Below are 17,686 nucleotides of genomic sequence, written 5' to 3'. Positions count from 1 at the left end.
TTGGTTGCTGTGTGGAGACTCGCCCATAGTGGGGCAAGTTGAGAGAACTCCTGCAATGTTCACTTGTAGAAAAGTAATACTCCCAGTCAAGTCAGAGAAGTTTCTCAGAGGCCTCAAACGTTTCTGGGGAAAGCCCAGACTTAGACAGCAAACTGTTACAGAGCACCTCCTCCATGCCAGGTTCTGTACCGAGAGTTTTCATGTCTGTTTTCTCCTTTTCAAAAGTCTTTCGACTGAGGATGTTGTCAATGATTATTGGTTAAATCTGAGTAGATGTCATAGTTGACACTTTCATATACATTAACTCACTTAGCCGAGTCTCCTCATAGAGGCTGAGGAATAAATGGTGTCAATGCTAACATCAATTAGCTAATGTTTTCAGTAGGAATGGATCAAATTTTAGCTAGTAATGGGGTAGCAGTGTCTCAAGAGGCAGTGGGAGGGAAAGTTAGGTTAGAAACTAACTTAGAGGCTGAGGGAGGGGATAAAACAATTCTAGGTCCCAATGCTCAAGGCTCAGCAGTGGCAGAGGAGCTGTAGTAGTAACAGAAGTTATCATGTTCATGTCAATGGTGGTGGTGGTATAAGTAACAGTAGTTAGTTGTAACTACAGTGTTAATGACCGTTGTAATGTTAGTAGGCGTGCTAGTAGCAGACCATCCAGGATGTGACACATGATACAGTAGTGTACACGGATAATTCAGTACATCATGTAGGACATTTGCATGTACAAATGCAGGAGTGTACAGTAAATACTGCGGTAATGGGCGGGAGACCCAATAGCAGAGTGGGTAAGATAAGGTCTGGAGTCAGACTGCTTGAGCCCAAATACCACGTACTAGCTGTATGATCTTAGGCAAACGTTTTCAACTCTCTGACTCTCTGTTTCTTCATCTGTAAAGTGGAGAGAGTAGTACCTACAGTAGTCCCCTGCTTATCCGAGGGGGAGTCTTTCAAAGACCCCCAGTGGATGTCTGAAACCACAGAAAGTGCCAAATACTATATGTACCATGTTTTTCCCTATACATACATACTTACAATAAAGTTTAATTTATAAATTAGGCACAGTAAGAGATTAACAACAATAACATAATAAAATGGAACAATTATAACAATAGACTGTAATAAAAGTTACTATAGATCTTAACAACCTCAGCATATGATTTTTTTCCTTTCCTTATTAAGTCGAGAACTTTCACCTTTTCATTTAAAGGAAGCATTTTACAGCTTCTCTTTGGCATATCCGAATTGCAGCATCACTACCTTTGTGCTTGGGGCCATTATGAAGTAAAGTAAGGGTGACTGAACACAAGCACTGCGATACCGTGACAGTGGATCTGATAACCAGCTGCTAAGTGACTCGCAGACGGGTCGCGGGTAGCATACACAGCGAGGATGCGGCTGGACAAACGGATGATTCTTGTCCAAGCGGGATAGAGCAGGAGGATGTGAGATCTCACCACCCTACTCAGGACAGTGCCCAATTTAAAACTTATGAGTTGTTTATTTCTGGAATTTTCCATTTAATATTTTCAGACCACTGACTGCAGATAACTGAAACCATGGAAAGAGAAACCACGGATAAGGGCAGACTGCTGTATCTCAAAAGACTGTTTGTTATCAGAACGAAGCAGGAAAGGGCATGTAACATACTTGCACAGCGCCCAGCACACAGTGAGCAGACCCTCAACGTGTAGTGTTATCTCAGAGGGCAAACAAGCCACAGAGACAGGCAAGGACGGAGACTCCCAGGCCCCCTCACTAACAGCCCGTGGGTATTCCTTGGAGGCATAACTTTGGTGAATTCACTGAGGCCCATGGTCTGGTCTTCAACCCCAGGAGCTGTCAGCACACCCTGAGGTAGCAGCTGTCTCTTCAAGGAGACTGATGTTAAACAAGGTCACAAAACTGATGTATACAATCAGAATGCCAGTTTGCTCATTTCTCATGCCACTATTTCTTACTCTAACTGCCAAGGGGACCAGACAGTGTGGTCCTCTGGCCAGTGAATTTTCTCTCATTCAGGAAGCCAAAGTATACTCAAAAGGGCACTTTATGAATGTGGAATTAGGGCAAATAGAGTTAATTGTATGATTAAAATGTTGAACCCATCTGCTTGAAGCATATACCTCCTTGTGAGGGGTGTATCCATCACCACACAGGGTGAGTCCTCGAGCAGGTCTTTCTCTCTCCAGCAGCACTCCAAGGAGCAAAGACGGGCCTCTTCCTTCTCTCTGTTTCCATGGATGGATGCAACAACCCCTTCCAGTGATCCACTTAGTCCCTCCTTTTGCTATACTAATACTTTCAGTCTGGTGATACCAAAATATTCTGCTTGGGAATTTGCATGTCTCTGCTCTGATTCATTAAGGGTTCATGTAGGGGGCCGGCCTGGTGGCACAGTGGTTAAGTGTACCTGGTTGGCTTCGGCGGACCAGGGTTCGATGGTTCAGATCCCAGGTGTGGACATGGCACCATTTGGCATGCCATGCTGTGGTAGGTGTCCCACATATAAAGTAGAGGAAGATGGGCACGGATGTTAGCTCAGGGCCAGTCTTCCTTAGCAAAAAGAGGAAGATCGGCAGCACATGTTAACTCAGGGCTAATCTTCCTCAAAAAAGAAAAAGCGTTCATGTTATTTTGTCTCAGAGACCAATCTTACTTCTTTTATTTCTGAAGTTTTTTGGGACACTTCACTGTAGACCCCAAGCATTAGCACAAGTCACCACCAACTCTACCCACAATGATTTAAAATAATGGAAGAAAACATTCCCCAAAGTTTTCATTTCAATGTTACCACTTTCCAATTTATGTGAGGTTGCCCCCATATGCTCCAAACAGAGCACCAGGAAAGGTCCCCAGCAAGCACCACGGTGATTTTTCATGGGGAGAAGGTGGCAGAACTCTGGAGAGCCACGACTAAAGGAAAGCCATTATACTGCACATGGGCTGCCCAGCAACAGCTGGAACTCAGTGGATATTTGCCAGGATTCTTATATGCTTCTATTTCACCTTTGTGTTTTCAGAGAAAACTTACCAAGGAATGAAAAGTCCTGTGGTGATGTTTGAGACTGTGATTGGGCATTCCTTCAAGTGTGTGAGTGAACAGAGCCTCGAGCTGTCAACCCAGCTTCACCTGAAAACAACGAATGTCCAACTTCAAGCCTTTGATTTCGAAGATGACAACTTTGGAAATGGTAAGTTAAGGGTTCATCCTGTCACAGACATAAACTTCAGAGACCCAGGGGTAGTTTCACGTTGTCTTTGTTTGAAGCTGTCAAAGGGACAAGGATCACTGAGTTTCCTAGAAGAGTAGGATTGCACAAAGCTTTTAGGGCCAAGTTTCTCTGGCCAACCCTCCCTCCCACCATTCCTCTATGAGTTAATACCAACCTCAGAATCAGACACCTTAACTCACTCATGTCCACTGCTCTCCCACGGCAGAGTACATTCTCCTTGTCTGACCAAAATATGGCCTCTGATATTTAAACACCCCCACACACGAACACAACAAACACTCAACCAAAAAGTCAGAAAGCATTATCTGCAAACTCCCCTTAGGAGCTGTTGAGTACTGGTAACCTCAGGTATATTTGGAGAACACTTTAAAGATCCTGAGTACTAGTGATGTCTAAAAGTCAAGATTTCAGGATAGATTCTTTCCCCCTTGCAGAGGGAAAAGAGAAAGATGTGGTCATTCAAGACAGAAATACACGCTGTGGGATCCCCTCTTCTCAAAGACAAGCTGCCCCACCCTGCTAGTACTTCCTCATAGTTAGTTTCCATGCCGCTTCTGCTTTGGGTTGTAACCACCACAGAGGGAAGCAGGTCCTGGGAGGAAGGTGAGGGAAGACCAGGGTGACTTTCCAAAAAAGCCCGGTCCTCCCTGCCCAGGGCGCAGCGTTGCAAGGATTTCTACCTCTGACCAGGAATTGAACTGCAGGCTCCGGAACATCCTCTCCCCATCCCTCAACGACACTATGAGTACCTCTCACTTATCAAAAGTAGACTTAGCTAGAAGTTTAGCCGTAAATTAAATTGCTATAATGTGAATCTGATTTCTGTTTGAGTTCCATTATAAAGTTGAAGATGTGTCTGGCAGAAAACTTCTGGTATATTTGGCGGAAAGCAGTTGACAAAGGAAGGATTAAAGTGTTGCTGGCCTTGGACCCCCTGATTTCTGCAGTTTTGTCTGAGTCTTACAATCTCTATCTTTGCTTTGGACCTTTAGCACAGTCCTAAGGTTAAATACTAAAATTTGCGGGGCTGGCCCCATGGCCGAGTGGTTAAGTTCGTGCACTCCGCTTCAGTGGCCCAGGGTTTCGCTGGTTCGGATCCTGGGCGCGGACATGGCACCGCTCATCAGGCCATGCTGAGGCAGCGTTCCACATAGGACAATCAGAGGCACTCACAACTCGAATATGCAACTATGTACTGGGGGGCTTTGGGGAGAAGAAGAAGGAAAAAAAAAAAGATTGGCAACAGTTGTTAGCTCAGGTGCCAATCTTTAAAAAAAAAATAGGTTAGCTAAAAATAAATAAAATTTGCTAGTAGGTGTTGCCCCCAGTTTGTCATGTGATCTTAAAAATAAGGTGCACACTTGCTCTTCCTGCCCCTCAGAACCTCTGTGAGGCAGGAAGTGAGCAGGTCTGGGAACCGCTTAGTGGCAGAGATGACAAATAAAACCACTCAGCAGCACACACCTGACCTTCTATTAGCAGTGCTCACAGGGAGATGTACAAAAGCTAACTTTTCGTTTTTGCCCTCTCCCCCGCTCACCGTCTTATACAAATAGTCCCAAAGCCCCATCAATTCTCCCTCCAAATTATTTCTCATTCCACTGTCACTGCTTCAGCTCAATTCCATATTCCCAGTCTTTGTTCTTCAAATTTCACTAAAGACACTCAAATGTGAAGTTGTTATTCTGTAAATAACATTTTCTACCAGAGAGTAAGAGAAGAGGAAAAAAGGAGCAAGTTAAAAAATAAAAGTTACCACACGACATGATGTTATAAAAAAATACACGTACTGTGGGAACACAGAGGCAGGTGTGAGTAACAGTGTTGGGAGAAGGGGTCAGAAAAGTCCTGAGCAATGGGTGACATTTCAACAAGGGCTTCAAGAACTTGAGAGGAGTCCAGCAGGTGTGTAAACAGCCCTATCAAAGAGAATGGTCATCCCAAACAGAGACTCCTGACGCCCACATTCTCAACCCCTCTTCCCGAAAAACCTGGAGCCTGCAAAATGTTTCTCAAGTCCTAGGAGCCCCAGGCTGTCCAGCAGCCCCTTTAAGAAGCATAGTGGGTTGTTTTTTTTTTTTTTTTTGAGGAAGATTAGCCCTGAGCTAACATCTGCTGCCAATCCTCCTCTTTTTGCTGAGGAAGACTAGCCCTGTGCTAACATCCATGCCCATCTCCCTCTACTTTATATGTGGGATGCCTGCCACAGCATGGCTTGTCAAGCAGTGCCATGTCCGCACCCGGGATCCAAACCGGCGAACCCCAGGCCGCCGAAGCGGAACGTGTGCACTTAACCACTGTGCCACCCGGCCGGCCCCAAGAAGCATAGAGTCTGAGTAAAAAATTTTGGCCATGTGATTTGGTGCGGGTCCCAGTTTCCAGGGTTGGGAAATATGGCTCTGAGGCTTACCCTGGCTTGAGAATCAAGACACGATTCTGATCCTCACCCTCTTGACCAACCCAGTGTTTCTCAAAGTTGGAGCTGCCTCCCAGCTGCATCAGAATCTCCTGGGCGCCCCCTCAGACCCACTGAATCATAATTTCTTGGGTGTGGGGCCTGGGGATCTGCAAGTTCATACACTGCTGAAGTGATCACAAACACTACAAATTTCAGGTGGTTGCACTGACTTTTTCTCTCCCTGTTTTCACGCATCTGTGTCCCTGAGGCAGCAGGTGGGAGGCCCAGCAGCTCCATCTCCCCCTCGGTTTCCCTCTTGGGGATGCAGAGGCTGGCTGGGGCAGTATCACTTCCCAGCACTGTGGCCAGCCTGTAACACCTGTTACTCTGACTTCACTTGCAGCGGATGAATGCTTCAGTGACAGAAACAGGAGAGAGATCCCTGTGGCCGTGGGCCTGAGTATCACAGGACTGCTTGTCGTTTTGCTAACAGCATGCCTGGTGGCCAGAAAGCAGCCCAGTAGAGGATACGAACGCATGTAAAACCCACCTTCTTCACAATGTGCAAGGTTAAGACCTTGGGGACTCTGGCTTCACATTCAGCCTGAAATGAAGGGATCGACTTTTTAGCTGTGTGTCCCACCCTCCCACTCTGATTAGGAAACCTAGCTTTCCACCACAGGGCCATCTGAAGGCTGGCTAAAATGAGCCCCCACCCCATCTTCTCCTGTTAGCGTGGGGAGGCTGTGCCATATGGGCTCAAATTCCATCTTCCGTACCTGATAATCCAGGGCTGGCTGCGAGAATTAGGGACCAGAGGCAGGGATATGAGCTAGGTTTGTGAGAAAGAGAAAGCAAATACCCAAAGGGAGAACTGTGGGAAAGACATCTTCAAACTGTACTGACTTTTCTTATGCATTTTCAAGAGTCTCAATATCCAGTTTTTTAGAAAGAATATTACTTTTAAAAAACTGATCCATTTCAGAATAGATTCTAAAGTGATTTTAAACTCCTAGATTTTGACCAATTCCTGATTTACTTAAATTACAGATGGTCTAAATAGACTATCATTTTTAAAAAGACATATTCTATACTATTATAATGTATTATTAGTGAAAAACTAGAAAACTTCCCATAATTCATTTTTTTAATGTAAAGCACATACCTAAGATGTTGGCAAATGAAGAGACTCAGTAAATGTTAGTTCTCCAATTCCTTCACCTTCATTTGATGTCTGCCTTCTGAACGCTTTTTGTTCCTGCTTTATCTCTATTTTCCTTTGATTCTGGTCTATCCTTGTAAATTTGTTAATTTGGGCCATTGTGGGGAGAGGAGGCGAGCAAAGCTGCAAAACTTCATCAGAAATGGCAAGCAGAAGCAGTAGGTCTACCCCGATTATTACCCGCTTTCCTTTTTCAGCAAACATTTACAAAAAAATTGTAAACCAGGAAATTCTGATTGGAAGTGAGGGATGTCTGGAGGAAAAGTTCTATTAAAGTACGGCTAGGAATGTTACTCATGGTTTTCTATTACATTGACTATTAAATAGGAGAATGGGGGTCTTATTTCAGAGAAATAGGAGAGTAACGGACTTCTGGATGTTTTTAACTGCTTTTACCGAGAAGTTTTCTTGTTTTTCTACATTTTCCAGAGGTGCCACTTTTTATCTTTAATGGAAAGTTTGTGAAAGTTGGCAACGAGTTTCTAACCACTGCTTATCTAGGACAAGTACTGCTTTCCTTTGAGGTGTTTTAGCTCCCTCCACTTTCTCAGCAGTAAGCAGGGAGGGACGGCTGAGTGTCAGGAAATTCCTGTTTCCTGCTTATAGCAGGAGATGTTGTTGAAAAGCTGGGGTGTGAGGAGCCTGTGTTGCCCAAAGTGACTCAGGTTTAACAGCAAGGGCTTGGCTCTAGAGAGAGGCCGTCTGCCTCCACCTGTTCCCTCCAACCAGCATCAATGGTACCCCCACTCCAGACTCTGTTTCCAGTTCTGCCTCAAGAGTTCTTGAAAGGTTCTATACTGCCCAGCACAAGTTGTTTATTCACGGTGCCCCTAACCATTCTGTAGAATGACTAAAGGAGGGTTCATCTTCCAGCATGTGGAAAAAGAAATTCAATTAAAATCAAGAAAAGAAGGCTAAGGCTGTTTACTTAAGTTTCATTTTCCTTCCTACCGTCTTCAATGAGTTCTTCGGAGTGACGGCTATTGCCTAGACTTCTGTTATATACCCACCACCCACTCCTGCCAGTTATCTTTAAAATTACTTTGAATTAACATTCTAGTAACCCCGAAGAGCAAAGGTTTCATTTGAAAGACTAGGAAGTAAATGCCTGGACGCATTACTGCCTTGCAATTATGCCCACTTTCTGCAGTGACATCCTGGGGGGTCCCAAGGAGGGGAAGTGCTGGGATGGAGACTGCTGTCAACTGCATGTCTGGAAGTGGCCTCCTCTGCCCCCTGGGGTTTGTGCTACCTCCGAGTCTGTCTCTTAGGGCTGCAGTTCAGTGGCTTCGAGGCTTATTGCAGAAGCTGCTTGTCACTTTCTGGGGTCAGGGCAGAAGGCTGCTGTGAACGCTTGCGATGCCCTGCAGGGACTTTCCTGACCTGTCTGCTGTCACTTGCCCCTTGCTGTTAGCTCACCTGCTGGTTGCCCATCCTGCTGGTTTTAACTCGGTTTTCCCCTTCTGCTGAGGGTAGTGTCCTGAATTCACCCCCTCCCCGCAACCCACCTGGAGATAATGGAAATCCTCCTAGAGATAATAGAAACCTTCACTAATGCCCACCCGCGGGTAACCTAGCCATTGTTAATTTTGATACATTTCCCTCTCATGAGTATTGTTTTACAGACTGGAAGCATACACAGTACACAATTTGCTATCCTTTTAACCTGTGCATCATAAGCGTTTCTTCATGCTGTTAAAGGTGCAAAGTATCATTGTTATGGCTGCCATGATGAATATGCTATCAACAATATACAGTAATTTGCTTGACTATTCTGTTACTGAGAATTTTTGTTGTTTCTAGGTTTTCACAATTATAATGTGATTAAAGAACTACATATGAATTACGTACAAAACAAACTTTGATTAACAAATGTGTATAAATGTGTGCCTGAATTTTGGTTTTGTCCCGTAGAATAAATTGTTTAAAATGATTGTAATTTATTCTTCAGTACCAATTCTTGATTTTTAAGAAAAAAATGGAAACAAAAGAAATGCATATAGATGGTTAAAAGAATTTTAAGCACTATAGAAATTCATGAAATGAAAAATTGGAGTTAAAACAATGACTAGAATTTTCCTTCTTCTCTAATAGATTGAGGGGGGAAAAGTTTTTAAAAATCATTAGTAACAGTCAGTGTTATGTAACCTAATGCAACACACTTTTAAAACTGGTGAAAAAAAAGAAACAATTCAGGGGCCAGACCAGTGGCATAGTGGTTAAGTTTCCATGCTCCGCTTCAGTGACCTGGAGTTTGCAGGTTCAGATCCCGGGGGCAGACCTACAACCGCTGTTCAAGTCACGCTGCAGCAGCGTGCCACATAAAATAGAGGAAGATTGGCACAGATGTTAGCTCAGCAACAATCTTCCTCAAGCAAAAAGAGGAAGATTGGCAACAGATATTAGCTCGGGGCCAATCTTCCTCACAAAAAAAGAAAGAAAGAAACAAGATTCAGAGGAAGAGTGGAGAGGGGCAGCAGAGCGGGACCCCTCACCCTGCCTCCTCTGACACACCTACCCAAGAAGCCATATGATGAGAGAAAAAGATCCTGTGATCTAGATTTTTAGAATGTCCACTAATCTAGGAGAAGTGAAAATGGGTACTGGGAAGACTAGGCCAAGTGAACACAGACTGATGGATGTGAAGCGAGGAGCCAACCCAGGACCAGAGGCTATGCCCAGGCTGGAGCTAGCTCCCCAGGTACAGAAAAGAAGGTAGAATCCCAATAGGGAGCTCAGCGGGAAACAGGAACTGATCTCAGCTACAGTGGGAAGAAAGGCACTAATTTACCCAAACAATATCATAGGTGTCGACTGAAATAAAACATAGGTGATATTAGTGAAGGAGTTTACTCAGTAATCAGTGTGAGGAGTTCGAACCCTGGGAAAACAGTTCAGCAGAGCGTTCTGATGGAACTGCTCCCAGGGGTGTGGGTTTAGGCGCAGCTTATATCTCTTTCGCAAACAGCGCACGTGCAGGAACAAGGAAAGGAAAAAAAGGAAAGTTAGAAGTAGATTTCCAAAAAGAGGGGGATAGGATACATCTGGGTTTTTCTCTAGATTATACATTGAAGGTGGCATAAACAAGAATGCCTTGGTTATACATCAAACAAATTCTGAGATGCTGACATCAGCTATGTGTGGCGGGAGGCAAGGATGAGGGTCCTTAATTAGTCCCTCAGTCTCTAAGAAATGCGGCTGGAAAATGTGAGAGCGAGGTCCCCCTTTATCTCTTCCTGCTGTGGATCTGTCCAGCTGGCGTCTTCGGTCATGAGGTGTGGGGCTGCAAGGTTATTTGACACAGGCTGAGATGGCCCGCACGGCTGCTTCACAGCACAGCGTGGATTTTATTGGACTGACTTAAAGCCTACGCAGTTTGCTTACTAGATTGGCCTGTTAGACCAGGGAGAGGGGCCCCCGAAATCTGTCCTCATAGGAAATTCAGTGTCTGGATGAGATGCTCAAGCATGAGCAAGATGAAAAGAAACCACATGATCACTAAGCAAAATTATTACAGCAAAATAACGATAATATAAATGTCAATTAAATTGGGGGTACAGAGTTTTCATTTTGGGAGAAGAAGAGTTCTGGAGAAGGAGCACGGTGATAGTTGCACAAAAATGTGAATATACTTAATGTCACTGAACTGTACATTTAAAAACGGTTAAAATGACAAATTCCATGTTATGTTCATTTTACCATGGTTTTGAAAATTAAATTAAATTAAAGGAGGGAGGGTTAGAAAGGAATATCATTGAGAAAGTACAAAGAAAATATAACTCACGGAACAGAGAGAAATCCCTGACGATTGGTTTTGCTGAGGATCACTTAATAAGAATGTGAATTCCGTGTGACCGGAGCTCATAGATGAGATGTTATAAGGAAAGTGTGAGATGAATAGGAGATTTCGCTCCTAAGAAAACAAATCGACTCTCACAGCAGCACGCTTACATGATGAACAGAAATAGTAAGAAACAGAATAGAGCTGAAAACTGAGTTATCTTCATGGAGAGAATGACTGAGATAGTCAGATAATGCGGATAAAAGTTAAGATTATACCGTTACAGGGAAGATGCTAGGTGTGGAAGATATTCAGATCATCTAAAGTAAGGATAATTGGTGCTTCTGAAGTAGAGAGTTCAAAAATAAAAGGAAGATACATTTGATGATGTAAGAGATTTTCCTTTACAGACGTAATTGAAGTTGCAGGCTGAGAGATCCCAGAAAAAAAACTGCTATAGAAAGCTTAACATTAAGACATATCCAAAGTAAGCTATAGAACTTTAAAGATAAAGAAAGAATTCTTTAGACACACAAACTCCCCCGCCCTCTCAAAAAGCAAATCACTTACAAAGGGGGAAAGTTAAAGTTGGCCTCAGATTTCCTCACAATGAATGATATTTAAAGCCAGCAAACAATAGATCAATGTCTACCAAACCCTAAGGGAAAACAGCACCCAAAAATATTACTTCTGTGTAAATATAATAAGCAGATATCTTCAAACACGAAATAATTCAAGAGATAAAGCACCAATGAGCTCTTCTTAAAGATACCTTGACAATGAAATTTGAGGAGATCAGAGAGAAGCCACATTATAAACAAGGATATAGCCAACTATCCCGCAGGAATAGAGAAGTCACAGTTGACAAAAAAAGCATTTTATCTACTTAGTTACGTACAAAAAGCATTAAAGAATTATGGGTCTGAGATTTATCATACGAATACACTTTCTCGTATACAAAATGGTATATGTACCTAGCTATTCATTACAGCATTATTTGTAATAGCAAAAGATGGAAAACAAATCAAGGGTCCATCAATCTGGGACAGGTACATTCCACAGCAGAATACTATACAGTTATAAAAAGGAGTGAGAACACACATACTTATGTATGTACAACTAAAGTTATCCAAAATATATTGTTAAATGAAGAAAGCATAATGCATGATAGTGAGAAAAAAGGGGAAAGACAATACATATTTATTTTTGCTTGTATCTCAAACAAGGGAAATATATATATGAAACGAAGTTGTTGTCTAATCAAAGGGGGAACTACAAAGATGAGACAAGGGTGGAAGTGCAGCTTCTCAATGTATGACAGCATTTTGTACTCTTTTGACTCGAAACAATTTTTTAAAACTATAGGAATGATAGCTATCAAATAGAATTGAAATATTGTAAACTTCAACGTTTTAAAAAATAATGTAACTATTCACAATTTGATTTGGGAAGAAGAGAGAAGGGAAACTGTTAGTAGTAATCTTTGAAAACAGTATCAATAGGTAGTATCTAAATTGGAAACAGTTTAGAAAACACACAATATCTCTAATTTATTTCTAACCTCTTAATACATTTTATAATCTTTTAATGTGTGTTTATAATCTCTTTTCTGAACCTTAAAGGGATCTTTTATGACACAATATTTCCTGTGACAAAATCACATTTATTTGAAGTGTAGCAATTTCTCCAGTTTTGTTTTAGTTTTTTTCTTCTATGAAATTCAAGTAAAATTAAAAGAATAATTTTGGTAAAATAGCACTTGTATGATCCTATTTTAATAAAAATGCTTCTATTTATTTTTCCATCCATCTGTTGTTATAGTTGTGAAGAAAGACTCCTGAAATAATATTGGTTCATTCTTTATAATAATGTCGGTTCATATTTTAGCAATGATAATTTCTAGGTGAGTGGTTTCCAGGTGATTGGTTTTTACTTTTTTATTTGTGTTTTTCTAGATCATTTAAATTATTTATAATAAGCAAATATCATTTTTAAAAATAGAATGATTTTTCTGTAGGCATGCACATGAGCACACACACACTCATACATGTCAGAGGAAGCAAATGCCTCAGAAGGTTTACAGTGATTAATTCAAGTGGAAGAAATGTAGTGATTGGATAATTATTTTCTTTCTGTACTTTTCAGCCTGTTAAAAATGTTTAAACAATGTCATATTAAATAGTATAAAACTATAGGGAGAAAAAAGTTGCCTTCTACTCCCCACCCCACCCTTCCCCAGCTTCTTGTATATGTTTTCCCTCCAGGTGCACATGCACATTTGTTTGGGTTCATGAGATACTTCACAGATCTTCAGGAACTTCCCTATCAGCACATTGAAATCTACCACTTTTTTTTTTTTTTTTTTTTGGTGAGGAAGACTGGCCCTGAGCTAACATCTGTTGCCAATTTTGTATGTGAGTGGCACCAAAGCATGGCTTGATGAGTGGTGTAGGTCCATGCCTGGGATTTGAACCCACGAACCCAGGCTGCTGAAGCAGAACGTGCTGAACTTAAACACTACACCACCGGGCCAGCCCCTACCCCATTCTTTTTCATGGCTACATTATATTCTATTATATGAGTGTACTATTTTAAATTTTTGATGGATATTTAGATTGTCCATTTTGCTCTCATAAAATGGAGATTATTGTAACACATCTTTGTATACTTATGTGAAAATATCTTTAATATATATTCCTAGTAGTGGAATTGTGGGTAGATATGTGCTTTACATTTTGTTTTAGCATTTTGGGGCTTTTTTCCAAATCATTTTAACTTCTTAACTTATCAATGTTCTTTTTTATCTAGGAAATATATGTATTTATTTAAATATATATAAATAACAAAATCATCATGTCCTCTGAGAGGGCTTATCATGCAAAGCAGATTTCCCTGTCTTTCCTTGAAGAGACAAAGCACTTTTAATTGATTTTAACAATTTCTAATGGTAGCTATCTCTATAATTCTTTTTAAAAATATTAAAAAGCTTGTCCTACTATTTCTTAATTTATCAGCCTTAAACTTCCTGCTATGGCAGATAAGGATTTAATACTTTTAAACCATCCCTTTTATGGTTATATCACTATTTTTTGTTAAATCAGTAAGGTATATGTAAATATTGTCCGCTGCGAAGTCAAACCGTGCATGACAAACACAGTTCCTGTCTTGTACAGTCTTTGTTTTGTTCCTGGAGCTTCTAATTACTGTTCCCTCTCTCTGGCCCTCCTGATTCTTTTTTCTTGGACCTCAGGTAAGAATTGGGTTAATGGTGATCCTTGGTTCCTTGCAATATTGGTTCATGCAAGGACCTCAAGGATATATCCTCTTATCTATCCTTCAATAAGATATACAGTTCTCCATTTATTTCTATTCAGTCCAGTTCCCCTTTATCCCCAGGGCCCTCCTTTTTCCAGTGGAGACTGACTATGTTTTCAATGAACTGAATAAGTACTCTCTAATGGAATAAAGAAGAAAGCGTTTTGACAAATTTACAAACCTTCACTTTTAAGCTCTCATAAATCATTAGGTCTACTTTCTAATATTTTTGGCTCACTAAAACCAACAAAAAAGAACTTTAAGTGCCACAGAAAATGTTTTATAAAGCAGATGAACATCACGTGTTTTCAGGAGGTCATGTGTAATTAGCGATGCCATCTCTTTTATATAAGCACGTCCCACTTCACAGCAAGCACAAGCACGCCTGGAAGAAAACAGGGCTAACAAGGGTTGAATATCTATTCACGGCTGAGAAGACAAGGTTACCTTATTCAATCCTCCAACAGTCTTACATATTACTAGCTTACTTTATAAATGAGGAAATTGCATGGTTAAATAACACGGCCAAGTTCACACAGTGAGTGGAGGAATTAAAAGTCAAGCCCAGGTTTGACTCCAAAGCTCAGATTCTTACCACTCTGGCCTGCTTTCCCGTCTGTCCTCACCAAACCTCACCTGCTCTATTGTATTTGTTTTCTCTCTTAGTGGACGAGTGTTCGTCTGACTACACAGTTGTGCTTCCTGTGATTGGGGCCATCGTGCTTGGTCTCTTCGCTGTGGGTTTGATTGTCTATGGAGTCCGCGTAAGGCGCGAAGCATCTGGATACCAGAGAATCTAATTGGTGGCCAGGGGAAAAGAAAATAACGGAGTTTAGAGAATTCTCTCACTGTTGCCAGGATGTTGGAGACTTCCCATAGAATGTGGGTCCTTCCAACAACGTAAACCACCATCTTTCACAAAAAACAAGTCATTTCTTTAAGTTCAAGCAGCACATCAATTTCAAAATATTTTTTGTTCATTTTATGAAAGATCCAGTGAGCTGTTTGAGTATTTTCTAGTTTCTTTCTAGATATTTTCACTGCTCAAAGTCAACATTTGAGATGTTAAATTAGCATAATGTATGTAAAGTGGTATATGCTTCCAAGTTATAAACTAAAGCATTGGTCATAATTAACACTGCTTATTCCCATTGGGTATTTTATTTTACTCTTGATCTTTTCCATTTTAAAAAATCCCTCTCCTCTGTCTATAAAATGGACTTTCAGTTCTTTTACTGTCCATGTTTTATATGATTTACATATGCCTAGGGTCTCCTTTTCCATTTTGTGTTTTTTAAAATTTTTTTTACTTTTCCTTTTTCTCCCCTGGTACATAGTTGTGTACTTTTAGTTGTGGGTCCTTCTAGTTGTGGCATGTGGGACGCTGCCTCAGCATGGCCTGATGAGCGGTGCCATATCCGCACCCAGCATTCAAATCGGCAAAACCCTAGGCTGCCGAAGCAGAGCGTGCAAACTTAACCACTTGGCCATGGGGTCGGCCCCTTAAGTGTTTTTTAAAAATCATCAGAAAGAACAACATATCACAGGTTATCTAGGTTTTTGATGTGACACCAACAAGAGGAACAAATCAACTTTTATTCTCTATCTTGATGACTCCTACTCTAGAATCACTAAAGACTAAGAATTTGATGGCTGTGGACAACAGAACTAAATAATAAGCAAGAAACAATAATAATGTCCCTTAATTATTGAACGCATATGTGCCAAACACTAGCCTAAACAGTTTATGTCCATCTTGTCTAATTTTCACAACTTACAGGTGAGTAAACTCAGACTAAAGGAAATTAATCAGTTAAATGTCACCCACAGGCTGGCTCTGGTGGCCTAGTGGTTAAGTTCAGCATACTCCTCTTTGGTGACCTGGCTTTGGTTCCAAGGTGTGGACCTACACCACTTGTCTGTCTGGGGTGTGCTGTGGTGGGGACTCACATACAAAAAGAGGAGGATTGACTATGGATATTGGCTCAGGGTGAATCTTCCTCAGCAAAAACAAAAAAATCCCCCATAACCCAGCTAACAAGTGGCAGAGGCAGAATCTGATTTCTTGTTGGTCTGGTACCAAGGTCTCTGGTCTTCTCACTATACCAAGTTGCCTACAAGAACAATGATATTCAGTGCTGCCAGAAACCTCACACCAGCATATGCTTCCCTTTTTACTGAGGAAATGAATTCATTCAGACTCACGAGAGATTAGGGTACATGAGAGGAGGTCGTGATGGATAATGAAATGGCCTAGCTTTAATAAAGTTCTCAAACCCCTTGAAGGAGACTGAGGGGCTCTGTAAAACATTAGTTTCTCATTTTTATGGGATTCTTTAGCTGTGGCTCTAAAGATGAAGGAATGGAGTGAACTTCTCAAGGTATTTTTTATTTCTTTGAAAATAGAGGGCTTGCCCCATGGCTGAATGGTTAAGTTTGTGCACTCCGCTTAGGCAGCCCAGGGTTTCCCTGGTTCTCATCCTACGCGTGGACGTGGCACCACTCGTGAGGCCATGCTGAGGCAGCATCCCACATAGCAGAGCCAGAAGGACCTACAACTAGAATATACAACTGTGTACTGGGGGGCTTCAGGGAGAAGAAGAAGGGGGGTAGGGGGGAAGAAGATTGGCAACAGATGTTAGCTCAGGTGCCAATCTCAAAAAAAAAGAAAGAAAGAAAAAAGAAAATAGAGACATTTTCTAACGGCTAGCCAACTTTTCTTTCTTGGATGTAGATCTCCCTCTTGTGGTAACTTGCTTCTTCTACACTTTTATAGCCACAGCGTCTGTTCTGTTCACTTTATTCTGTAGAGCAGCCTGCCAAGAATTATTTTCCTGCTTGTTTTTACTGCTAAAGAATGGAACGAAGTCAGGATATTAACAGAGAAGATCACATACCCCTGGCATTGTTTAGTAAAGGAATAATCCAGCTCACCCCACAGGACATACTGACTTTCCCAACTTGTTCTCTTATGAATCAATAGGGTTGGCAAAGTCCTAACTTTAGTCTAAGAGAATATTGAATTGTATTAAAAGTTTTCGTAATAAAAACTTATTTTGGAGATATGTTCATGTCATTCATTTCTTACAATTCAGTTTTTCAGTTTTGTGCTGTAAAAAATTTTGTTTACAATCTTAGTTGTTGTCGTTTAATATGGAGGTTGTCCTAGAAGGACCCACAACTAATATAGACAGCTATGTACTGGGAGGATTTGGGGAGAAAAAAGCAGAAAGAAAAAAAAAGAAGACTGGCAACAGTTGTTAGCTCAAGTGCCAATCTTAAAAAAGGAAAAAATATGGAGGTTGTCACCTGAATTAATAAGTTAAATCATCCTTCTGCAAATAATTTATTTTGTTCTATTCTCCATTGCCACATTATTACTAGGTAAGAAGAACTAGTTGAGAGAAACTGAATTTCTGAGAAGATAAACCACATTAAAGTTACAAATTAAATCTCTCAACTCTTAGTCCACACTAACTGGTTGGGTTGCTGGTTTACTTAAGTGCTGCCACAATTTATCCATTTGTTCATTCATTCATTCAACCAACATCCGTTAAGGACTTACTAAAAATGTCAGGCATTCTGGTAGGGGCTGAGATAAATAAGAAGAGTGAAGCCGGGTACCAGAGGGTTACTGTAAATATTCAATAAGAATATGATTACCCTTCCACCTTGTTCCTGAAACAGACACAGACGAAAAGAAGTTAATCTTGTCAATTTGCTGTTTTCTT

At 41.2% G+C, this 17,686-nt stretch overlaps 1 protein-coding gene across 5 annotated transcripts in view; it reads left to right on the top strand.

The window, feature by feature from the left end:
- The window catches only part of LAMP3 (lysosomal associated membrane protein 3), a 35,308-nt gene extending 18,292 nt beyond the window's left edge, over positions 1 to 17,016 (top strand). Inside the window, exons 5-7 of one of the 5 annotated variants that reach the window (XR_011529368.1) lie at positions 3,027 to 3,197; positions 14,622 to 15,312; positions 16,481 to 17,016. Coding sequence is in view for 2 of the 5 variants with exons in the window: in XM_008531047.2 (XP_008529269.2) it covers positions 3,027 to 3,197; positions 6,041 to 6,180 (311 nt within the window). In the remaining 3 variants the exon portion in view is untranslated. Of the gene's footprint in view, positions 1 to 3,026; positions 3,198 to 6,040; positions 8,799 to 14,621 lie in introns of those variants that run through there. The other 4 variants (XR_011529367.1, XR_011529366.1, XM_008531049.2 and 1 more) reach the window with 4 other exon arrangements.
- The last annotated feature ends 670 nt before the right edge of the window (positions 17,017 to 17,686 follow it).

This window comes from Equus przewalskii, chromosome 18, assembly GCF_037783145.1.
Source record: "Equus przewalskii isolate Varuska chromosome 18, EquPr2, whole genome shotgun sequence".
Taxonomy (NCBI): domain Eukaryota; kingdom Metazoa; phylum Chordata; class Mammalia; order Perissodactyla; family Equidae; genus Equus; species Equus przewalskii.
This window is presented reverse-complemented; position numbering and strand designations above follow the sequence as displayed.